The following is a 25,762-nucleotide window of genomic DNA, read 5'->3' on the forward strand; positions in this document are numbered from 1 at the left end:
TATTGCCGTTTTGTGCTTGTCCCACACCCAGACTTGATCTTCAATAATAAAAATGAATGGTAAAGAAACATTTTTTCTAATGTTTTAAAATATCTTTGAATAAAATATCAGTAAAATAATCAAAACATAATTGGGGTATTCAATGTCATACAACTGTTGATTTTTTTTAAACAAAATGTAGTTGTCCCACACTACTGCCGTAATTTCCACCACAACACTGTAATGTCCCTTTAAACAGGTTGTATGAAAGATTGTTTGGTTAGTTTCTATGGAGATAAACAGTGACATCAGAGCACATGTATATAGCGCCAAATCACAACAAACAGTTGCCCCAAGGCGCTTTATATTGTAAGGCAATGGTGTGGTGGAAATTACATTTACAAGGCCAATAGTGCCTGTAGTTAAAGAATCACCCATATACCAATTGACTGTAGGCCTTCATGGAGTCTTCATGCCAATGGCACTATTTCCTCCTTTATTTGTTTTGAACAATACATCTAATGTGTTTACTCTCTTCTTTCTCTCCCATATGTGCTCCTTGTGGACTGAAGCTGAAGAGTATGCTGTTGAAGGTAAGACTGACGCTGTACTCTCGAGGCCCTCTGACTGCTGTCCTTAATGCGGTCATCCACGTCGGATGACCGCTTAAGACATGTTGAAAGTACCTCCCTCTGGGGAGGGGCATTGTCAGCTTGGACTGCGGTTTTAGGTGACGTCCATGGGGCCTAAATTATATTTTACACAAGAGACACAAAATTGCTTCATTTTTCTTTTCTTTGTGTTTATTTGTGGCTTTGTCTGTTTTGTATAGCATTGTATAATTATCCTGCACTTATGTTTCACTCCCAATAACAGAAGCCAACAAGGATTTTGAGGCTAACAGAGTGAATTCAAGCTGGATCTACAAATAGGATGAACTAAAACTACCATTAGGGATTTGAGTCCCATAAGGAGGTTCATTGTCCCTTGGGTCGGCCATTAGCTTAGTTCTGGTTATAACACGCTTTAGGCGCACATCATCATTAACTCGTCTGTCTCCAGGCAACTTCCTGTCTCCCCTGCACTGGCTGCCTGACTCAGTTTGTCAATCGGATTAGACACTTTGATGGTCCGGGATAAGCTTTTTTGAATCTATATGTGACATGACAAATTAGTGCGCTGGTGTAGTTGCTTTGTTGCATTTGCAGGTTTCGTAGGAGCCTTAGTGGTGTGCTGATGGATTACCCTATCACACAGTCTAAACTAACAGGGGAAATCACCACGACAAACACCTTACTCCACATTTTCTTTAAGCAAAAGCTGAAGACTTAAATGGTGTCGTCATGTCTCAATCTGAAACATAGGTTGCTTATGTTATGACGGATCGGAAACAAGTGAGGTTTTTTTTGTTGTTGTTGTTATGAAATGTGAGCCCCCTGTAATGATTGTACATCTGCCTCGATGACTGTCCGTACAGCCAAGTCTTGTGTCAGGACGGCCAGAGCCTTTGATGGGAAAATGTCAAGACAAAAGGTCGTGGATTAGACTTGGATGGTGGTATTTCTGCTCGAGTTTGACATCTATGGTGGATGAGCAATCTTTGTGCTGAATGTGTGAGACATATGGAAGTGTGCCCTATGTTGTGGTGATTTTACATCTGACAGACACAAGGAAGTAGGCACCATTCCCAGAGGGAGCCCGGGGCAATGGTAGTGGAAGCTACCCTCTGCCAGTTTTGTATTCAGTGGAAAGCACCAACAGGTTCTTTAAAAAAAAAATAGTCTAAGGAGGCCTGGTTATCTCAAAATTCCATTTCTTCAAATGTGTTCAAGTTTATATTTAAAACATTTTGGCATATTTTGGAATTAATTGTTCGGAAGCGTAACTGATCGAGGGTCATGTGCTTTCGTAGCGAGCAGATATGTCTCACTTTGTCTTTAAAAAAAAAAAACTATGAGACAGTCCACTTTAAAACACAAGGCTCACTTTTTAATACACTAATTAAATTTATTTGTAAATGTTTTGAGCAAGCACATTGACAAAAAAAAACTAAAAAGCAATTTGATCAATAGATGAAACCTCAAGCAGACCGGAGTCAGTGGGTTTGCCATCTGCTCAGGATTTGGATTAAATGAGTCTTTCTCCACCAATAATGGAAGAATTGATGTTTGAGGGAAAGACTGATTCAATGCAACCAAGTCTGCATCAATTATAAGACAATTATAAGTTCAGTCATGAAAGCACCTGATTTGCTTGATCAGGTTGCTTTGTGAGACACGTTGAGGATTTGCAGGGTTCCCAATAAGTGGCTAGATGTTACTGCTGACCTCCACATAGGTACTATGCTGAGCAGAGTGCAAGCAGAGTCTCTGACATCTTCCAAGTGAATGCTGGAGTTCCTCATGGATGTGTTCTAGATCCTCCTATGTTCAATGCTTGCATGGCCTTGGTGTAAAGTTGGGTGTCTAGCGATGTGATTGAATTTGTTTGTGAGGAAAAGTTCATTGACTTTGTATTTGCTGAAAAATGTGAGTATTTTTCTAGCATGAACAGATGCCATGACTGCATCACTTGAGAAAATGAGTGAGCTGAAATGGACCTAGATAAAAACAAACATGCAAGCTTTCTATATGTGGTAGACAGTAGGTGTTGAAGATGTTGAGAGATTCATTTGTCTGGGGACTGAGGTTCATATCTCTGAGAGCCCATCCTACGAGGCCAAGAAACCCCTAGGAAGAGCTTATAGGGTCATGAGATACCTGAACAGAGATGTTCCAAATCTTCTGGGTTTTGGTGCTTCCAGTCTTATTGTATGGCTCTAAGATCTGTATTTTACCCATTGTCCTAAGATGAAGGCTTGATGCGTTTTTTTCTTGGCGTAGCTGAAGACCTCCACATAGGCACTATGCTGAGCAGAGTGGAGGCAGAGTCTCTGACATCTTCCAAGTGAATGCTGGAGTTCCTCATGGATGTTTTCTAGATCCTCCTCTGGTCAATGCTTCCATGGCCTTGGTGTAAAGTAACCCTTTGCCAGAATGTTGTGTCAAATGAGCAGTTCCTTAAGGAAAGTTGGATGAGGTGTACCATTTGCATTGCTAAGGAACATCAGCCGTGATGCTTTGGACATGCTCCTTGTACATGATAGAACATGCAGGTGTCTGTTATGGACCTTGACAAATGGAAAAAGCCATAGTGGACACTCGCATATCATCTGTTTATGGCAGATGGATGGCTACTTTCAGGAGCTGGGGATAGACGAGTTGTCTACCTGGGTGGTTGCTAATCAGGAACCACAGTGGTTCTGTATTATGGTGAATGTGGCACCAAGAACTAAAACACCCTTGACAGTGTTTGGACTATTAATATCTTAGATAAACACGGTCTTAATCAGTCTGATGTAGGTTAATGACCTTTTGTTTCTTAACTATGCCTTTGGGAGGGGGTACCGCACCCCCTCACCAATAATCCTTGTATTCAATATTGCGAGTTTGTCCATGTTGCTTTAAAATACAGGATTAGCGATTGGGGGATTGTTGTTACAGTAGATTGCTTTGGATCATTCATACCAGATTATGGATTTTGTACTTATTTCGTCATCAGAAATAAAACAGGATTATATGTTTTTGTGAATGTGTGCAATCTGAGGCAACAAAGACAAAGTACAGTAAAAGAAAATAATTACACTGTTATTGGAGTATTAACCTAGATTTTAGTTGTTTCTCAAGCAAATTGTGCTTGTACCCAATCTCGATTGAAATTCTTGTTTTTGATACCACTGACTAAAAGGCCAGCCAGCAAGATGAAAAACTGCTTTCATAATGCCAAAAAAGTGCACTTTAATAGCAGCTTGAGGATGCAAGTGAAGTATTTACTGATAAAATTGCAGTTTTAAAATCATTTTCAAAACAATAAAGCTGAAAGTAGAAAGTACACTGTGGAAATCGTTGTTGCGTTCATTGAATTGGTTGTCCCTTACTGACAGAAGCTCCTGAATCATGGTGTCTCTCCCTTTGGACATCTTCATTGGCATCTTTGCGTAAATGGCGTTCCAGGGTTGCGTGCACAATGCTACACCTGGCGAGTCATGGCAGGACAAACGTCAGATTGTAAAACTCCATTATGACAGGTGTGCATCTCAGAAGACAATGGTTTGGAACCTCAAGGAATACGAAGATAAATAGTCGAAGGTCCAAGAGGGTGTCCAAGATGAAACGGGATATTCCGTCATTGTGCCGTAATGTTGTCATGCATCACTGGAATGCATTTTTGCGTCAAAATCCATAGAACACTGCCATCTACTGGATGGGAGTGTAAATACCATCTACCTGTCATACGGTAGTCATTCGGTGCGCTGTATGACACTTAAACAGAATTTTCAGTTTTGCAAATGCCTTTTTTTTTTACAAATGGACAAAAAAAATACATATTTACAAATACAGATTTATTTGTAAAAACCAACACACGTTACAGTAACTTGTGTTTTTTTCTTTTTACAACCAACCAACCACTGGTTGGTTGGTTGTAAAAACGTCAGGGGCATTGGTCCGCTGATGGTTTTTGAAGTTAGCTGAAAATCCAATTTGCTAACAAAAAGTTAGCTTTGCTAATTAGCGGTTAGCAGATTAGCGGAACAGTGCCCACCACTGGTTGTTTCTGCACACATCAAACAATATAAGTGTGTTGCATTCAGTCATAAAACCATGTGCTGGGTTACAATTGTGGACAGCCTTGACCTTCACACAAAGGCTTGTCACGTCCCTCTGAGATAAAAATCCATCTATCTCCGAAGACGACATTCAAAAGAAGATTGTGCGACACGGTTTCCAATCCTTTTGCTGTAAATGTCTCTGCCTGCCCCTTTTCTTACTATGACAAACACAAACTCACACAGAGTTCAAATTAAAATGCTGTTATTTTGGGGTTTTCTCACAAAAATAAAACTATATTATGGCCTGGGGGGGGGGGGGGGGTGAGCAAAGGTAGTGGTGGTCGCTCCCCTAGTACGGTTATGAATTGAATTTGTGTCCCATCACGAAAAGCACCACATTTTCGTGATGGCATCACAAACCAATCGATGAATTTACTTTTTCATGATGCCATCACGTAATGTCGTGACATTGTGTTGGAGAATGCGGCTACAATGAAGCCATCGCTCACTCTGAAATTTCTAACTAGTGTTACTATGTGTTGACGTTGCCTCCTCCAGAGGTTCCAGTAAGATTAAACATGCTCGAGTCCCCCCATGCCTACTCTGTCTGTATTCGGTTTATTTCACCCCCACACGGCTCATCCTCATTTTCCCCTCTTTGACTCTTTAGCGTTCAGATGAAGTCTGGAGGGGCTGAGTGGGCGTCCAGATGCTGTAGTTTGAACATTTGTGGCAGAAGGGAGAATCTGTTTGGTGTGATGTGGAGGGAAATGAACTGGACGATGCAGGCTGGAGGCCGTTGTGTTGGATAGGGTTTGTGTGGAGAACAACAGGTGTGTTCAAAACGGCTAAGAGCGCATATTTGGTTTCAACATCTTTTACTTTCTTTATTCATCAACCTTTTGTGGCATGTTTGTTTTTGTACAGTACCAGATGTAAACTGCATCACCTGCCCCGTCCAATCAGAGGCAGGTGATGGTCTAGTGGTTAAGTGTTGGGCTTCAGACCAGAGGATGCCCGGTTCAAATCCCAGTCTGTCTGGACCATCACTTTGGACCCTTGGGCAAGGTCCCTGAGTTGCTCCTGGTGTGTAGGGAGCGCCTTGCATGACAGCACCCTGACACCGGTGTGTGAGTGTGAATGGGTGGATGTGAGGCATCATTGTAAAGCTCTTTGAGCTGATATAGATGGAAAAGCACTATATCAATGCAGGCCATTTATCATTTTACCATTTAATTCCTAAATGGTTATTGCAGTATTTTTGTTAAACCCGTTGAACATACTACGCCATTGTGGTACCATCCAGAGGCAAAATTCCAAAAGAAAATAGAAAAAAAGTGTCCCTTCCCAAACAACTGTGGACTTGACTGTGTCTGGATTTCTTTTAAAGCTTGTGGGTATATGAACAATTTCCCTTCAAAGTGACCACCAGTGGTGTTTGAAATCCCAAGTAGTTTTATTCAAATCAACCCTTCAGGTGAATATTTTGCATCAACATCCTCCCCCATGCTGCATTGAGCTTTGGCAGGGATTTGTTACATTTTTTTCCCCCTCCACCAAAGTATTCCCATCTCTTTTCAAGTAAAATGACAATTTGTTTTGCCCCATGTGCCCTTGTTGCTTTTGAATTCACACACACACAAAAAAAAAATAGCACGAGTTTTCCATCCGTCGAGGGTTTCCCAGTTGAAATGGGGGTTAGGACGTTTTAGGCAGTTTTATTGCTATGCCTCTTGGTTAGTTGTCGCCACTGGCTAATTCATGCCCGGTCATGAGTACAGTCTTCGTAATCCTGCTGTCAGCGTGATGACTACGTGATTTATTTCTCGACGTAGCCATACAAGATTCTTCAATACCCAATCTCTCCCTCCACCCAATCTCCTCACGCCAACATTTCTTCACCCTTTTGTATGTTTGCCATTCTTTGTTTTTCAAACGGAAGACGGTGGAGAGAACCAAAGGGCTGTATTGGGAAAGTATGAAGCCACATACTTTTATCGGGCAAGAAACGACAAAGAAAAGGGTGCTCGTACTTGATATTTCAAACGGTTGTAGAGCTGTTAAAACGAAATGGGATTGGAATATGTTCTGTACCTCAATTACCGAAATAGGTTCAAAAGCAACACCTTGAGACTCCTGTGTTAGCCTCCAGTGTCGGTTATTAATTAAAGCATTGACCACGTTCACTGGCAGGGCTTTAGTATTTGACACAACCATACTATCTAATATACAAAGTAGGTGATTAACCCACCTGGGTTGGGTTGGCTGTGATGTTTAATATTCAAACCAAGTCCTGTTGGGCAAAAGATTAGATAACAGTGAAGCCTCGTGTAATTATAAGCCTCAGTGTCTCTCCGCTATGAATCTGCTATGGCAGTAATTGCTATTGTTCCTGTAAAATACTTCAAAATGCAAGGCAAGTGATAACAGCTAGAAAGATTTATGCTCATGCCAATACCTCAAAAATGAAGTTTTGTTGATGGTATGTCATGCACCTGTAAGAATACATTCCAATTAACATGACTGGGTACTCATCATATCCACGCAGGAAGTAATAATTAATAAACGGGTTGGTGCTTGAGGCGCCGTGGTGGGCACAGCTAACCAAAAAGTTAGCTTCGATAACCATTAATCCGATAACGGAAAAGTTATTTTATGACGCTAAACAGATAAACTGCTAAAAAAAAAGACCTTTATTACAGATGAGCAATAACTTAGTATTGATTTGTACATGGCCACATCAGATTGCACTGTTGGCTTCTGATAAAACAGTTTCACTTTCACTTTTCGCTGCTGGGTAAATTCAAGGATCACCAAAATACGACAATTAACGCATTGATTGGCAATTAAAAAACACGTAGTAAATATAATTTCTTACCTGTTAGTTTCATTGGGAGTCATCTGAATAAATAATCCACATAAAGCGCCCTGCTTATCCAAATGGAGTCCAAACGGTGAAGAAAAGTCCCTCTGTACACACAGCTGTACCATGAGAGCTCCTCTCTCCCACCAAGTCTTGGCGATTAAATTATCCTGTGTCACAAAGAAATAAAATAAAATAATGTTAAAATTAGTCTGTTTTGTTTTTGTGTCGAGTGGACAATAACACTCACTGAAACGTCCAAAGTGAACCTGAAATACACTACCCACAATGCTCCCTGCTTCGACCAGCCAGTCACGTTTTGCTCTTAATGATGACGTCATCAGCGAGCGACAGCCAGTCTGCCAAAAACCACTGATCTACACACGACAGGAATTGAAATGTTTGATTTTTAGGGTTTACAAACATTTTTGACTGTTAAACTTTGCTCACTTTACCAGCAAAAAAAACCCAATAAAACAAACAAACAAACAAATGTTATCAGACTGAAAGTTATCGGAACTAAATTTATCGGAAGACAACTGGTCAGATGATGGTTTTAAAAGTTATCTGAAAAGTAGAGAAGCTTGAATCTTCGACTGGACTGGGTTGCTTGACGCGAGGACGTTTCGCTTCAAATCACAGAAGCTTCCTCAGCTAAAATTCTTGCTCTGGTGGTCTGACTTCTGTCTTGACTCTTGTAGAGAAGAATAATCAAGAAGTCACAAAAGCTGGAGTTTTAAACCTAACCAGACCCTCCTACAGAGAGGCGACTGCTATAGGCTGGTGACTAAACAATAGCTCTAATTAGCACCTATTGTGCTCTAGTTAGCACCCTCCTAATGACAGGGCAGCTGTCCTCTCCTGATCGGCTCCCTGACGACTCTGCTGATGACGTGAATGACACATTACCATGAACAAAAGACTGAAACTCCCTTTGACCTGAGTACCCCATTGTAAACAGGAGATAAATTGTGTCTCAGACCCCCTCCCCGGTTAAGGCTGGGTTTCAAACGTTTCACAAAGAATGCCTCCTTGACCCCTCTCTCAAACCATTTCTTCTCTCTGGCTAATATTTTAACTTCCTTGTCCTCAAACGTGTGGTTACTGTCTTTAAGGTGGAGATGAATCGCAGACTGAGGTCCACTGGCGCCCTCTCTGCGGTGCTGGTATAGCCTTTTGTGTAAAGGTTGCTTAGTCTCACCTATGTAGTGTTCGTTACAGTTTTCCTGACATTCTGATAGAATACACTACATTGCTCTGTTTGTAACTAGGGATCCTGTCCTTAGGGTGAACTAATTTCGTCTCAAGGTGTTAACCGGTTTAAAGTAAACTGGGATTTTTGTGCTGTCTGAAGATCCTCTGTATTTGTTCCCCTACTCCTGCTAAATAGGTAGAGACACTCCTCTTCTTCTTGTCTCCGTCTCCTGTCTATCTGTCTCTTTGTTCTCTGGGACTTCTGCACTTTGTCCAGGGACCATCGTGGGTACCCACATACTGTGAGGGCTTTCACGGACAAGTTGTGTCTTTAGTCCTTCCCTCGCAGTTGTGGCACCTGTATGGCTCTGTGTTGAAGGCGTCCTGATCACCCTCGAGCTTGTGTTCAAGGGGGTGGTTTGAGCCAAAGAGCAGATATTGGTCAGTGTGAGTGGGTTTCTGTAAAACCCCTGTCTGGAGCTGCCTGTTCTCTCCAATCATAACATCATATCCAAGAAGGCTAAATGGTTGTTTCTGGCATCCTCACGTGTGAACTTGATATTGACGTCCACCAAGTTGATGTGTTCTGTAAAGTCTTCAACTTCCTGTTGCTTGATTTTAACCCATGTGTCATCAACATATCTGAACCAGTGACTGGGAGAGATGCCGTGAAAGACGTCAAGGCTGTCTTCTCCACTCGCTCCTGTACAGATTGGCCACAATGGGGAAATACCGGAGACCCCATCGCACAACCCTGAATCTGTCTGTAGTAATTCCCCCTAAACAGGAAATACGTGGTGTTTAAGACAGATCTCCAAGAGCTGGCAGATGTGGTCTGGTGTGAGTTTGGTCCTTTCAAGTAGAGACACATCCTCCAGCAGTCTCTGCTCACAAGCTGAGACAGCCTCAGCGGTGGGGATGCAGTGTGAACAACGAAGTCACATCAAAAGACAATGTTTCATCTGCCTCCAGCTGCAGGTCCTTGATCTTGTTCACAAAATCTTGTGTGTTCTCCACATGGTGTTCTGAGTTACCCACTATCTATCTGAAAAGCTAATCCACTAGCAAAAACATTAGCTTTGATAATTATTGGTTATCGGATTATCTGAACAGTGCCCAACCACTGTTGAGGCCCGACCAATGACTACAGTGGTCCGGCACTTCGAGTTGCACATGGGTAGTCGGTCCCTTACAGGTCCAGACATCTACCACATGCCAACTACTCTTCCAGCACTTTTGAATAAAAATGGAATTGGTGGGGTTGGATGGGGTATGGGACAGAATTTGTAATTAATTAGCAAATATAGAAGTAAACATGTATGTGGTGAAAGTGTTAAACTTATAAAGACGTTTGCTGTTCTCAGCAGTGATGTTCCTGTCTTGGAATTCTATGTTTTTGAGATTGAGAAACTCTTGGGCTTGAGGCATCTGGCAATGCTAACACCTTTGCAGGAGGACGAAGGTCCAAGTCTCCAGGATCCTGGTGCTTCCTGTCTTACTGTATAGTTGTGAGACTTGGATGCTAACCAGTGACCTGAGGCGAGGACTGGATGTCTTGTTCTTGTACTGCTGGAATGATTGTGTAAAACAAGCAGTTCCTCTGGAAGATTCTGTTGAGGAATATCATTTGCATTGAGAGGGAATGACAGCAATCACATTTTTTTTTCCCATATCTGGGCACAATCCAGGGTGAAGGTGCCTCATTGTAGGGACACCTAGAGATGGAGAAGGCCAAGGGGATGCACACATTTCACCTAGTGGTGATAGATAGATGATTACTTTTGACAGGTGGGGCTGGACCGGTTTTGCTAATTACATTATTGTTCAAAAAGCCTAACATCTACACTTTTGACAGTACATAAAAGCAGCTTTTGAAAATTTGAACGGACAATCAAAAAAGCAACTGTCCACTTAAATGACAAAGCCAGGCTACTCTCCATCTCTGTCTGAATGTTGGACTCTCCTTGTTAAACTTCACCAAGTTGTGGAGACACATTTAAAGCATGCTTGCATCAAAAGAAACAGAATAATGAAAAGAAATTTGAGTATTGTGTTGCCAGTATTATGAAGAAAACTGTCTGTAATACTCAGGTATGAAATTTTAGAATGTTATAGAACAGGTACGGATCAGTAAACCTGTCCAAGTCTTTCAACACAATAATATTACTAGTAATACTTTTTCCGGACCCTTGGGACACGCAGAGGACCAGTATCATGGGAGCAGACACGTAGGACTTCACCAGGTCAGATAAGTACAATGGTGCTAAACCATTAACAGTTTTTTTTAAGTAAGGAGTATTTTAAAATCTACTCAAACCCGAACTGGGAGCCAGTGGAGAGAGGCCAGTACTGGAGTGATGTGTTCAATCTACCAGCTCCGGTCAGGACACGACCTGCCACATTTTGAACAATTCGGAGGCCTCGGGTCATCTTCTTTGGCCGACCAGATAAAAGGGCGCTACAATAATCCAATCGTAAAGTCACAAAGAATGGATTAAAACCTCAGCATCGTAATAGACAAAGCAGGTCTAAGCCTCGCAATGTTTCTCAAATCAAAGAATGTCATTCGAGTGACTGCCTTAATTTGAGAATCAAAGGAAAGTGTTTGTGAAAAAACACTTAGATTTTTAACTTTGTCTTTGGATGATTGTGTTCCTCACTGCAAAGAGAGTCAAAGTATCATAAAGGTGACTCCAAAATAAGCATTTCTGTCTTGGCTAAGTTACAGAGCAGGAAATTTGCTGATAATCAGCTCTTTAACAGCAGTTAGCAGACCCCAAGTTTAGATGTTTTCAGAACTATCATTCATAGCTACTGCCATATACAACTGCATATCATCAGCATAAATCGAATTGTCAGCTATTCACTTATATATTAGTTTAAATGGAAATGTTGGTACAGTGGAAATGTTTGGGCTTGTTCAGATAGTAGACCTTTGTTTGTATGCGGTTTATGAAGCCCTACTGTTAATTCAGGGTCCTGGTGCCACTAAGACGACTGTTGCTTGTTTTCAAACCGACTTTAAAGGGCATCATTTTAGAAATTTTTACATTATTTGCATTGGAAGTTTGATGCAAAACAACCTCAAATGTGTCCAACTTGTATGTCTGTGTGTGTATTCTGTAGAGTTAATATGCATTTACCCTCTCCGACCAGAACTTGGCGTTATTTGCAAAGTGTTCGAGCAGCACTGCAGAGTATCTGGATGCTTTTGGGAATTCAATTAGGCTGCAAAATGTCACTCGGCTGCAGAGCTGAGCATCTGCACTGGCTAGGTGACAGTGTTGGAGATTACATTTGAGCAGGGGCCGCTGAAAAGTCCATCTTCTGCCCGTCTCTAGTTGCTGCCCTGCATAGGGGGAGAACATAAAAGCTCCTGCATGCGCAGCTTTCTAGTTGCCAAGTCAGAAGGTTGAGGAAAGTGGTTACTGCATCATTTCTTAGTGGGAATATGTTCCCAAGAAGGCGACCTTTGCTTTCAACAAATATGTTCTTCACTCAAACCTTTTCCTGTCGCATAAATCAAATGGGACCCGCGCTGGGCGAAGTCAAGCAAATACCTGCCTCGACTGTTGTTGTTGTTTCTTGGCTGACGTTCAATTCAGAGGCCCACAACGGTGTGTTATGAGCCTGTCATTGGCTCAGAGGTGGGACAGAGAGAAATGTTTGGGTAAAATTAGGATCAATAGGCCAGAGATGAATGAGGACCAAATAAAATAAGCCAATTGGGGTATAGCATTCTTCTGAACATTCACTCTGCCCGGTCGTGGAAGAAATAATATTTTATTGAGTCCGTTTGGATTTTGAGGAGCTTTCTTTTTATATAAACCAATATTTATTTGGGAGTCCAGTGAAGTATATTGAATTTTTTCTCTGTCTTCAATTTTTTTTTTTTTTTAACGTCATTGTTCGTCAAGAGTTCTTTTAGTCTTCTCTTGAAAGTGGTTCATTGCCTTGCCAGCATTCATCCAGAAGACAATATGCCGCGAGCCGAACCTGGATTTTCAAAATTTGATTTTTCTCCACTTTTGTTCCATGCAGGCATGTGACGTTGTGCCTTCAAGTGCAATTGTGTGTTTCTTGCATAGTGAACAGAACATCCAAGTCAAGAGTTGAAAGAGAAAACACACACATACGCACACACACACACACACACCAATGATAAATTGGGTAAAACAGGAGAAAAAATTATTTTAATCTCTGCAATTTATTGCAATATGTTTCTAATATTTACGTTCCTGCATATGAATGAACATGAATTCCTGATAATAAGTGAATGAATGAATTAATTAATACAGTCTTGGTCTAAATTATTACCCTGGAATTTTAACACCAGTGGCCTTGCTGGGAAATGAAAAAAAAAAAAATCGGAATTTTCATCATGCATGAGGTAATTTCCTGCAACTATCCCAAACATGTCCAGCTGATGGCGGTGTTAGTCTAGTGTACATTACATAAGCAACACAAACTGCTTTTTTGCATTTATTTGTTCTATCAAAGGTAAACTTCAACCGGTTTTATCTTGATTATATTACGTTGAGGAATTATGATGTAATAATGTCCATCATTTGCGATATCATGTTATTCTTGAGGGTATTCACCCCTTCATTCAAACATCTATGCATTCATTCACTCATTGCATTTACAGGGTGCATAAAAATGCTTTTCCAAAGCCTAGGAGTAGGTTATGAATGTTAATAAAATTAAATCAATATATGTCATTTAATAAAATGTCCAAAGTTACTTGACAACACCACAAAATGCTTTTGGAAAGTGATTTATATAATAATCAGTGGTGGGCACAGTAATAGATAATTATAGAAGCTAACATTTTTGCTAGCAGATTAGTTTTTTCGGACCAATTATTTTCCGATAAAATTAGTTCCGATAACAATATTTTTTTTTTTGCTGGTAAAGTGAGCAAAGTTTAACGGTCAAAACCTTTTGTAAACCCTAAACTCAAACATTTTAGTCCATCTGTTGTGTGTTTGTAGCAGACTGGCTGCTTGTCGCTTGCTGATGATATCATCATTAAGCACAAAATGTGATTGGCAGGTCGATGCAGGGAGCATTGTGGGTAGTGTAGTTCAGGTTCACTTTGGAGGTTACAGTGAGTGTTATCGTCTGCTCGACACAAAAAAGAAAGACTAATTTTAATGTTATTTTATTTCTTTGTGGCTGATGGTATAATTTAATCACCATGACTCGGTGGGGGAGAGGAGCTCTCACAGCACAGTTGTGTACAGAGGGACTTTTCTTCACCATTTCAACACTGTTTGGATTTTTAAAAAAAGGACTTATGTGGATTATTTCTTCAGATGAATCACACTGAAACAGGTAAGAATTTATATTTACTACGTGTCTTTTACTCTGACAGTCAATGCATTAAAAGCAGCAGCTTTTTAGTTCGTAAATGATGGTGTATCTAATACAGAGATAAAATGTGACTTCTAATACTGTGTTTTACTGGGATTTTATTTTTTTTTTATTCATTCATTTTTCATGAGTTCTTGTGTGTTTGTGATCTTTGAATTTACCCAGCAGCCCCTGCGACGCTTAAAGTGACAAAGGTTTATCAGAAGCTGACAGTGTAATCTGATGTGGCCGCGCCCAAATCAATACTAAAAGTTATCAGTTATCTGTCATAAAGCAGTTTATCGGTTTAGCGTCATAAAAGATAACTTTTCAGTTATCGGATTAATGGTTATCAAAGTTAACTTTTTGGTTAGCTGTGCCCACCACTGATAATAATTATATGATTGAGTTAAAATTAGGTCTCCCCCACCCTCAAAATTCAGATTTACTGCAGTTTGACTCAGAATAGCACATCTTTTTCACACTGAAATTTTTTTTTCCACCAGTGTAGTCTGGTTTTAGGGTATTAGTAGTTTATACAATATTTGAAATTCTGTTGCAAATTTGGAATAAAGTTTCATATTCATTTGTGCCCAATGGCATTTTTTTTTTTGCATCAAAATATACTATACATCTGATTAAAAAAAAACCCCAGTGACCTAAATTGTTTTATTCAATATTTGAGATGAATTTGAATGTTTAATAATGATGCACCATAATTTTTGTGAACAAATATCTTAAAGTGACCACAAAACGAGCAGACGCTTATGTGCAAAACTTGCCTGCGGCAGAATTTAAGACTAAAAATTCTTAATTTAATACTGCAGGCATGGAAATGACTTGCTTTGGCTTAATTTAGACAAACAAATACACTCAAATACAGTATAACATGACCACAAAAACATTTATGATCATGTATATGAGGATGCGTTTAATCACATCTAAATACTTTCTAAAAATATTCATGTGAAATTCTCGTACGTAAATCACCGTGCATCAGTTAATGTTTTTGTGTGACCCTCTGTGAGAGATCGACTTTGTCATCTCGGCTTTAACGGCATCCCTGTAGATACGGCTCCCCCACTTTTTTTTTTCCCCGCCGCCTTCCACAGCCGGCGTGAACAAGCTGGTATGATGAGCCGTTATCAGAAAAAACATAAATTTGTTCAGCAGCTGCCATAAAGCCGTATAGCCTACAGCTTTTATATTTCTGTCAGCCCTCCAATGCTCTGCGCGCCATAAAGGAGCGGAGTTGATGCCTCAAACGCTGCCAGCTCGCTTACTCAAGCCGCGATGATTTGGAGGGGAAGCTGTAGAAATCGAGCGGTGAAGTGCGTAAACATCTCAACAAAATTATCACGTTTGATTACCTAAAACAAACAAAGAACAGTTAAAATAAAAAGTGGCTCTAGCACTGAGCCTTGACAGTCTACGGTGCATGGACTGAAGCACATAAATAACTTACTTATTTTGTTATTGTTACGTTAATAGTTTATGAGTCAAAACAATGCGTTTAGCGTTCATTCAGTTCTGTTTTAATATGTTTCAACCCCAGAGGCGGCAAATCAGAATGTCAGGAAACTTCCTTTTTAGTGTCATTTAATTTGCATGTTAGCATCATTAGCATGTATCGCTGGCTGGCTGGCTAGTGTTTGCTACACTGATAGCGCCATGGTTATTGAGGCTATTTGACATTGTAGTCTTTGTTATAGCTGCACCCAAGCCAGAACTCAGCACCCAGTCCGCAAAAATATGCGTCAATCATCTAAAACCAGTTTGAGGCTCGTTAGCCGTAGCTAGCTTGATAACTTGGAGATAGGTGAGCGTGTTTGGTCTATCATTCCTACAGAAATTGAGCAGAGGCACATTTTTGATGCCACAGATCATCACTAAGCTCCTTTTAAAGATTGGAGCTTTGAATTGATCCCAGAAACTTGATTTCTGTAGGCTTTTTTTTCACGGAAACCTCAAGAAAGTCGACCATTTATTTGCACGGCTTGACAGAAAGCAGCAAATGAAATTGATCCAATCATCCAGAACATCATCTCCATTTTCCCCCCTCTCTCCTCTCGTTTTCCTTCTTTCCTGCAGACAGATGAGTGTGCTTACCCCTGCGTCGATTCCAGGATACACCTGCATCACTGTGATAGACAGCGCGGCTACGCGTGTCTGAAGGCACTCGGGACGTAAAGATGGTGCTTGTGCATGTACAGGACTGAGATTGAGCTGTCACACAGGCTGACTGGTCCAGGACAGGCTGATCAATGTGGGCCAGCTTGTGGGTAATAAAGTGGTTCGGTCTTCTCTGATGCCTTTAATTGAACAAGTGTCGCTGCCTCAGCCCATCTGGACAAAAACCACCATTGGAATTAGGTGCTGATGCGTGGGACGTTGTCTGAATCAGTGGTGCCTGCCAGTTGGAACTTCTTATTTTGGGCACCTCATATGGAATAGACTGAACAACATTTGTGTCTTCGTTTGCGATATGTTGAATTCCAGTTACTCAAGATCAATACATGCTACGGGCATCCAAGCTAGGTTTTAAGGAGTTCTCTTTAGCATGCTAATGAGGGGAACATGACCTTTTGGGAGCCACTATAACTCAACTACATTAAATAAAGAAATGACCACATTCAATGTACAGCATGGGTTCTTTATGTAGACAGTTAAGGGTTGCGATGACACATTGGAAAAAATTGTTCCTTAATTTGAAGCACCACCTGCGTCTGGCAGTGAAATGTTCAGATTCACATTTTGAGTACCTTACGTGGAATAGATGGTGCTTTACATTGAGTATAGATCCAAGATTCAGATCAATGCTATGTGTCATCACATCTACTACACAATGGACTCAGCCTGGGTCATAGATGGGACCCACCCATCACCCAGAAACTAGCCAACTATCTGCTACAGCTAGGCAATATGTGGGTGTCCCCTTGACCTTTTCCAGTTGGTGGTGTCCTTAACCTGCACCTGCATGCTGGACCATGCCCAGAGCCATACCTGATGTTCCCTCACAATGCAAGTAGTACACGTAAACTGAATCTCTCTGAGTCTCTCTGAGTCTCACAACCACACAGTAAGACTTGTAACACCATTACCCAAAAGCCTTGGACTTTCATTCTCTGGCATTGCATTTCCAAACATGTCTGTACAGGTACCTCATGACTTTACAAGCTCTTCCCAGACATCTCTCAGTGTCAAAGGCCAAGGACACAGTGGCATGGACACAATTGCAAAGATGATTAAATCTTTCTACAAGTTTGCCATAGGTATTAAAGGCACTGCGCTGCGGTGGTTTGAATCATATTTGTTGTGAAAGTGTAGTGACACGGACCCACAACAGGGGGCGCAAATGAACGGTCAATAGATGAGCCAAAAAGTAACAATTTAATGTTGTGAAATGTGCACAACGAATATACAGACGATCTCAGAATATAATTACAGTCAAATTACAAAGGTGACGTGTAGGCAGGCTCGGGGATAGAAGACGTCTGTCCTGAGAACAGCCGGAACCACACGATTTCCGCCACCACCGAACCTGGTGAATACTGGAGCCGCCAAGTCCAGAATTCCCAGGTGATCACCGTCCCCGACTGTCGGATCTGGTACTGCTGGCGAGAACAAAGACAGACAAGTGTGGGTGTGTGTACACCCAGTAACAACAACGGTGGGAATGCCGCCTCCACCTCTCACTCAATATGTGATGAGTACCGCAGTGATTCCTCAGGGGAAAAGAGTGCCGTCCTGCACTCACTCAGCTTCCACAGAAAGAGGAACCGGTACTCCTGCAAACACTCACAATATACAGATATATTGTAACACAAAATGGCTGAGGATATTACCTTCAATGAAGTACGATATATCGGCGATGAGGTGGAGATGACGTCTGGGTTTTATGGAGTGAGATGATGAAGAATGAGTGACAGCTGTCAGGCAGTAATGAGTAACAGCTGTCACTCCCGGCTGTGTCCGTGGCGGCAGCGCCCTCTCGTGCCTGAAGCCCGCACTTCAGGCAGGGCGCCCTCTGGTGGTGGGCCAGCAGTACCTCCTCTTCTGGCGGCCCACACAACAGGACCCCCCCCCTCAACGGGCGCCTCCTGGCGCCCGACCAGGTTTGTCGGGGTGTCGGCGGTAGAAGTCGGCCAGGAGGGCCGGATCCAGGATGAAGCTCCTCTTCACCCAGGAGCGTTCTTTGGGTCAATACCCTTCCCAGTCCACCAGATATTGGAACCCCCGGCCCATTCGACGGACGTCCAGGAGCAGGCGCACTGTCCAAGCCGGCTCCCCGTCAATGATCCGGGCAGGAGGCGGCGCTGGACCGGGAGCACAGAGGGGTGAGGTGTGGTGAGGTTTGATCCTGGAAACATGGAAGACCGGGTGGATCCGCAGTGAAGCTGGGAGCTGGAGCTTCACCGCGGCAGGGCTGAGGACTTTGAGGATATGGAAGGGGCCGATGAACCTGTCCATCAATTTTGGAGACTGTACTTGCAGGGGGATGTCCTTCGTTGACAACCACACCTCCTGCCCGGGCTAGTATGCAGGGGCCGGGGACCGCCGGCGGTCTGCATGGGTCTTGGCCCTCGTCCGGGCTTTCAACAAGGCAGAACGGGCGGTGCGCCACACCCGACGGCACCTCCGAAGATGGGCCCGGACCGAGGGCACACCAACCTCTCCCTCCACCACGGGAAACAATGGGGGATGGTACCCCAAACACACCTCAAATGGGGAGAGGCCAGTGGCAGAAGACACCTGGCTGTTATGCGCATACTCGATCCAGGCCAGATGGTTACTCCAGGCCGTCGGGTGCGCAGATGTTACGCAGCGGAGGGTCTGTTCCAGTTCCTGGTTGGCCCGCTCTGCCTGTCCGTTCGTCTGTGGATGGTACCCGGACGAGAGGCTCACGGTGGCCCCCAGTTCCCTGCAGAAGCTCCTCCAGACGTGTGAGGAGAACTGGGGACCACGGTCAGAGACGATGTCGGTGGGTATCCCATGCAGACGGACGACGTGGTGGACCAGGAGGTCTGCTGTCTCCTGGGCTGTTGGGCGCTTCGGGAGGGCCACGAAGTGGGCCGCCTTGGAGAATCGGTCCACTATCGTGAAGATGGTGGTGTTGCCCTGGGACGGCGGGAGGCCCGTGACAAAATCCCTGCCGATGTGGGACCAGGGGCGATGAGGCACCGGTAATGGCTGGAGAAGTCCTTGGGACCTATTATGGTCTGCCTTGCCCCTGGCACAGGTGATGCAGGCCTGGATATACTCCCGGACGTCGGCCTCCATAGACGCCCACCAGAAGCGCTGCTGGACAACTGCCATGGTCCTTCGCACCCCTGGATGACAGGAGAGCTTGGAACCGTGACAGAAGTCCAAGACTGCAGCTCTGGCCTCTGGTGGGACGTATAAACGGTTCTTCGGACCTGTTCCTGGGTCCGGGCTCCGTGCCAGGGCCTCCCGGACGGTCTTCTCCACGTCCCAGGTGAGGGTGGCCACGATAGTGGACTCCGGCAGGATGGGCTCCGGTGGATCCGACAGTGCAGTTTTGACCTCCTCTTCGTGTACCCGGGACAAGGCATCCGACCTCTGGTTCTTGGTCCCGGGGCAATAGGTGATCCGGAAGTCAAAACGCCCGAAGAACAGTGACCAGCGGGCTTGCCTGGGGTTCAGCCGCTTGGCGGTCCTGATATACTCCAGGTTCCAATGGTCAGTGAAAACCGTGAACGGCACAGATGCTCCCTCCAACAGGTGTCTCCACTCCTCAAGAGCCTCTTTCACCGCAAGGAGTTCTCGATTGCCGACGTCATAGTTCCGTTCAGCCGGGGTCAACCTGCGTGAAAAGTAGGCACACGGGTGAAGAACCTTATCAGTCTCTCCGCTCTGGGACAGCACGGCTCCTATCCCTGAGTCAGAGGCGTCCACTTCAACCATGAACTGGCGGCTAGGGTCGGGCTGCACCAAAACTGGCGCAGTAGAGAACCGTCGTTTCAACTCCTTGAACGCGGCTTCACACCGATCCGACCAGGTGAAGGGGACTTTTGGAGAGGTCAGGGCTGTCAGGGGGCTAACTACCTGACTGTAGCCCTTAATGAACCTCCTATAGAAATTAGCGAAGCCGAGGAACTGTTGCAGCTTCCTACGGCTTGTTGGTTGGGGCCAATCTCTCGCCGCCGCAACCTTGGCCGGATCAGGGGCGACGGAGTTAGAGGAGATGATAAACCCCAGGAAGGACAAAGACGTGCGGTGAAACTCGCACTTCTCGCCCTTCACAAACAGTCGGTTCTCTAACAACCGCTGCAGGACCTGACGTACATGCCGGACATGGGTCTCAGGATCCGGAGAAAAGATGAGAATATCGTCCAGATATACGAAGACGAATCGGTGCAGGAAGTCCCGCAAGACGTCGTTAACCAAGGCTTGGAACGTCGCGGGGGCGTTGGTGAGGCCGAACGGCATGACCAGGTACTCAAAGTGACCTAACGGGGTGTTAAATGCCGTCTTCCATTCGTCTCCCTTCCGGATCCGAACCAGGTGATACGCATTTCTAAGATCCAGCTTAGTAAAGATTTTTGCTCCATGCAGGGGGGTGAACACGGAATCCAACAATGGCAACGGGTATCGATTGCGAACCGTAATCTCATTCAGCCCCCTGTAATCAATGCATGGACGGAGTCCGCCATCTTTCTTGCCCACAAAGAAGAAGCCTGCCCCCATCGGGGAGGTGGAGTTCCGGATCAGCCCGGCAGCTAATGAGTCCCGGATGTAGGTCTCCATTGATTCGCGCTCAGGTTGTGAGAGGTTGTACAGCCTGCTGGACGGGAACTCAGCGCCTGGAACCAAATCAATGGCACAATCGTACGGACGGTGCGGGGGAAGGGTGAGTGCCAGATCCTTGCTGAAGACGTCAGCAAGATCATGGTACTCAACCGGCACTTCCGTCAGATTGGGAGGGACTTTGACCTCCTCCTTAGCCTGTAAACCGGGAGGAACCGAGGATCCTAAACACACCCGATGGCAGGTTTCGCTCCACTGAACCACCACCCCAGACGGCCAATCAATCCGGGAATTGTGCTTCAACATCCATGGGATGCACCAAAATCACGCGGGAGGTAGAAGGAGTTACAAAAAACTCAATCTCCTCCCGATGGTTTCCAGACACCACCAGAGTTACTGGTTGTGTCTTGTGTGTGAGTAAAGGGAGGAGGGTGCCATCTAGTGCCCGCACCTGCAATGGCGAAGGAAGCGCCACCAGAGGGAGCCCTACCTCCCTTGCCCATCTGCTGTCTAGCAGATTCCCTTCTGACCCCATGTCCACCAGTGCTGGGGCTTGAAGGGTTAAATCCCCGCTCAGGATTGTGACTGGGAGTCGTGTGGCAATCTGTGTGTGTCTCACTTGAATGTTTTGACCCCCCCTTAGCCCAGTCTCTAAGGGCGAGTGTTGTCGTTTTGGCCGTTTGGGGCAGTTTTTCCTGTATGTGCTCCTTTGAGCTGCAGAGAAAACACTCCCCGCGGATCAGCCTCCTCATTTTGGCCCTGTGCGTTTCCCTAACAACGTCAGCAGGGGGAGCTGTTGCCCCACAAAGCGCTGCGGCTGTGGAGCGTGGGGAGGGCGGCCCCTTTTCGAACCCGGAAGGGAGAGGGGCGGCGCGTATCCGGTCACGTCCTTCGCCTCACTCCCGACGGCGTTCCTCCAACCGATTGTCTAACCGTATAACGAGATCGATAAGCCCATCTAAATCCCGCGGTTCCTACTTAGCTACCAGCTGCTCCTTCAGAACCAACGACAGTCCATTTATGAAGGCGGCGCGGAGCGCAACGTTATTCCAGCTGGACCTCGCAGCCGCGATGCGGAAGTTGACTGCATAAGCGGCTGCGCTCTCGCGTCCCTGTCTCATTGACAGCAGCACAGTTGAAGCGGTCTCTCCTCTGTTAGGGTGATCAATCACTGTTCTGAACTCCCCCACAAACCCAGTGTATGCTGATAACAACCGTGAGTTCTGTTCCAAGAGCGCCGTAGCCCAGGCGCATGCTTTACCCCGAAGCAGAGCAATCACATAAGCTATTTTACTAGCATCTGACGCGTACATGACGGGACGTTGTGCGAAGACGAGCGAACACTGCATAAGAAAGTCCGCGCACGTCTCCACACAACCTCCGTACAGCTCAGGAGGGCTTATGTATGCTTCAGGGGATGGTGGGAGGGGTTGTTGAACCACCACTGGAACGTTCATATCCTGCACAGGGTCGACAGGAGGACGAGCTGCAGCAGCGCCCTGAGCGCTCGCCGCCATCTGTGCGGAGAGAGCCTCCACCCTGTGGTTCAGGAGGATGTTTTGCTCAGTCATTTGATCCAACCGAGCCGTAAAGGCGGTGAGAATGTGCTGCAGCTCACCAATCACGCCTCCTGCAGACGCCTGCGCTCCCTGCTCTCCCATTGGTCGTTCAACAGCTGGGTGACGCCCCTCGGAGTCCATGACGCTGACCGAGATATCCTGTTGTGAAAGTGTAGTGACACGGACCCACAACAGGGGGCGCAAATGAACGGTCAATAGATGAGCCAAAAAGTAACAATTTAATGTTGTGAAATGTGCACAACGAATATACAGACAATCTCAGAATATAATTACAGTCAAATTACAAAGGTGACGTGTGGGCAGGCTCGGGGATAGAAGACGTCTGTCTTGAGAAGAGCCGGAACAACACGATTTCCGCCACCACCGAACCTGGTGAATACTGGAGCCGCCATGTCCCGAATTCCCAGGTGATCACCGTCCCCGACTGTCGGATCTGGTACTGCTGGCGAGAACAAAGACAGTCAAGTGTGGGTGTGTGTACACCCAGTAACAACAACGGTGGGAATGCCACCTCCACCTCTCACTCAATATGTGATGAGTACCGCAGTGATTCCTCAGGGGAAAAGAGTGCCGTCCTGCACTCACTCAGCTTCCACAGAAAGAGGAACCGGTACTCCTGCAAACACTCACAGTATACAAATATATTGTAACACAAAACGGCTGAGGATATTACCTTCAATGAAGTACGATATCTCGGCGATGAGGTGGAGATGACGTCTGGGTTTTATGGAGTGAGATGATGAAGAATGAGTGACAGCTGTCAGGCAGTAATGAGTAACAGCTGTCACTCCCGGCTGTGTCCGTGGCGGCAGCGCCCTCTCGTGCCTGAAGCCCGCACTTCAGGCAGGGCGCCCTCTGGTGGTGGGCCAGCAGTACCTCCTCTTCTGGCGGCCCACACAACAATATTTATCTAATAGATTACAATTTGTTCATGTAAATGGGGAATCTTCTTCACAGACTAAGGTTAATTATGGAGTTCCACAAGGTTCTGTGCTAGGACCAATTTTATTCACTTTATACATGCTTCCCTTAGGCAGTATTATTAGACGGCATTGCTCAGATAACTCAGATAAAACTGAAGTTATTGTACTTGGCCCCACAAATCTTAGAAACATGGTGTCTAACCAGATCCTTACTCTGGATGGCATTACCCTGACCTCTAGTAATACTGTGAGAAATCTTGGAGTCATTTTTGATCAGGATATGTCATTCAAAGCACATATTAAACAAATATGTAGGACTGCTTTTTTGCATTTACGCAATATCTCTAAAATTAGAAAGGTCTTGTCTCAGAGTGATGCTGAAAAACTAATTCATGCATTTATTTCCTCTAGGCTGGACTATTGTAATTCATTATTATCAGGTTGTGCTAAAAGTTCCCTGAAAAGCCTTCAGTTAATTCAAAATGCTGCAGCTAGAGTACTGACAGGGACTAGAAGGAGAGAGCATATCTCACCCATATTGGCCTCTCTTCATTGGCTTCCTGTTAATTCTAGAATAGAATTTAAAATTCTTCTTCTTACTTATAAGGTTTTGAATAATCAGGTCCCATCTTATCTTAGGGACCTCATAGTACCATATCACCCCAATAGAGCGCTTCACTCTCAGACTGCAGGCTTACTTGTAGTTCCTAGGGTTTGTAAGAGTAGAATGGGAGGCAAAGCCTTCAGCTTTCAGGCTCCTCTCCTGTGGAACCAGCTCCCAATTCAGATCAGGGAGACAGACACCCTCTCTACTTTTAAGATTAGGCTTAAAACTTTCCTTTTTGCTAAAGCTTATAGTTAGGGCTGGATCAGGTGACCCTGAACCATCCCTTAGTTATGCTGCTATAGACTTAGACTGCTGGGGGGTTCCCATGATGCACTGAGTGTTTCTTTCTCTTTTTGCTCTGTATGCACCACTCTGCATTTAATCATTAGTGATTGATCTCTGCTCCCCTCCACAGCATGTCTTTTTCCTGGTTCTCTCCCTCAGCCCCAACCAGTCCCAGCAGAAGACTGCCCCTCCCTGAGCCTGGTTCTGCTGGAGGTTTCTTCCTGTTAAAAGGGAGTTTTTCCTTCCCACTGTTGCCAAGTGCTTGCTCACAGGGGGTTGTTTTGACCGTTGGGGTTTTTACGTAATTATTGTATGGCCTTGCCTTATAATATAAAGCACCTTGGGGCAACTGTTTGTTGTGATTTGGCACTATATAAATAAAATTGATTGATTGATTGATAGATTGAGATAATAGATGGGACACCCGGTGAGTGATCTCTAAGGTTGGGAACTCCACTTTTAAGAAACGGTCATACCATGACTCAATTAATCCTACGTAATACCTCCATCAAGAAACAATACCATGTTCCATTTTGGTCTTTGGTCATAGTCATGAGCACAGCAAGTGCCTCTTGTTTTTACGTGCTGTATGTTCTGCGTTGTTATACCTGTAAGCAGTGGAAGTTATAGCTTGAACAATTCAGCTCCTACAGCTAGTACACCAGCTGAACGAGACAAGGTCAGAACTCAGCGACTGATTTGAAGGACAGAGTGGATCCCATCTGGACACTGTCAAGAGTAGCTTCTCTTCCCTCTCGGCCAAGTCAATGAAAGGACCTTTATACCTGTCTTGTTCACTGCCCCCCCCCCCCCCCATCAGCCACAGCCTCTATACACTATTCATAAACCCGGGCAGAGGGTTGTCTGACCTTTTTGCTGAATGTTAGGGCAAATTAGTTGTCAGAGAAGTGGACGTGGCAGCAATTCTAAACTCGCAGACGCATGAAACACCCCCCTCATCTTTTATTAGTTTTTGGCCTTTCTGCTACAGATTCAAAACGGGAGTGTGTTGGACCTTCTGTCATCGTGTCTCTGTGCATGTCCATGCTTGAATTTTCAAAATATTCAACTATTAGTTTTTATTCACCATCATGACCTTTGACATACTTTGGAAATCAACTGCATTTCTGTGGAGTCTGTAACATAAATTATACACGCCTCAACGTCACTACCACAGTTGTGGTAAAGATGTCCTACGGTGATGCTATGGTTGGTTTTGGACACATTGTACACATATTATCCGTAGTCATCACAGACTGATGGAAGCCTAATAATAATAAAAAAACACCAGCTTCTGGATGCATATTTGTAAAAGAGGAGGACAGTTAAATGTTATTTATGTAATAATTAAGTTCCTATTGTCTCAAATAAGTTCAGTCAAGCCCCTGTATTTTATCACGTGATAATTTCACAAGGATCACAATGGAAATAATCATTGATACATTCACCTCTGTATGTTTATACTGATGTTGCAGAATAAACTCAATCAACCGATCAATCAGAAGCAATATCTTCTTAATGCTTTAACAGCGTCTGCAGGAGGGCAGGCGTGTGTGCATG

General features: G+C 44.5%; 1 protein-coding gene across 1 annotated transcript in view; it reads left to right on the top strand.

Annotated features, from left to right (window-relative positions):
* The window catches only part of LOC117505417 (neurexin-2-like), a 342,446-nt gene that overhangs the window by 79,273 nt on the left and 237,411 nt on the right, over window positions 1-25,762 (top strand). The window contains exon 2 of the mRNA XM_034165061.1: window positions 552-572. Within this exon, the coding sequence (XP_034020952.1) occupies window positions 552-572 (21 nt within the window). The remainder of the gene's footprint in view (window positions 1-551; window positions 573-25,762) is intronic.

Source organism: Thalassophryne amazonica, chromosome 23 (assembly GCF_902500255.1).
Source record: "Thalassophryne amazonica chromosome 23, fThaAma1.1, whole genome shotgun sequence".
In the NCBI taxonomy this organism is placed as follows: domain Eukaryota; kingdom Metazoa; phylum Chordata; class Actinopteri; order Batrachoidiformes; family Batrachoididae; genus Thalassophryne; species Thalassophryne amazonica.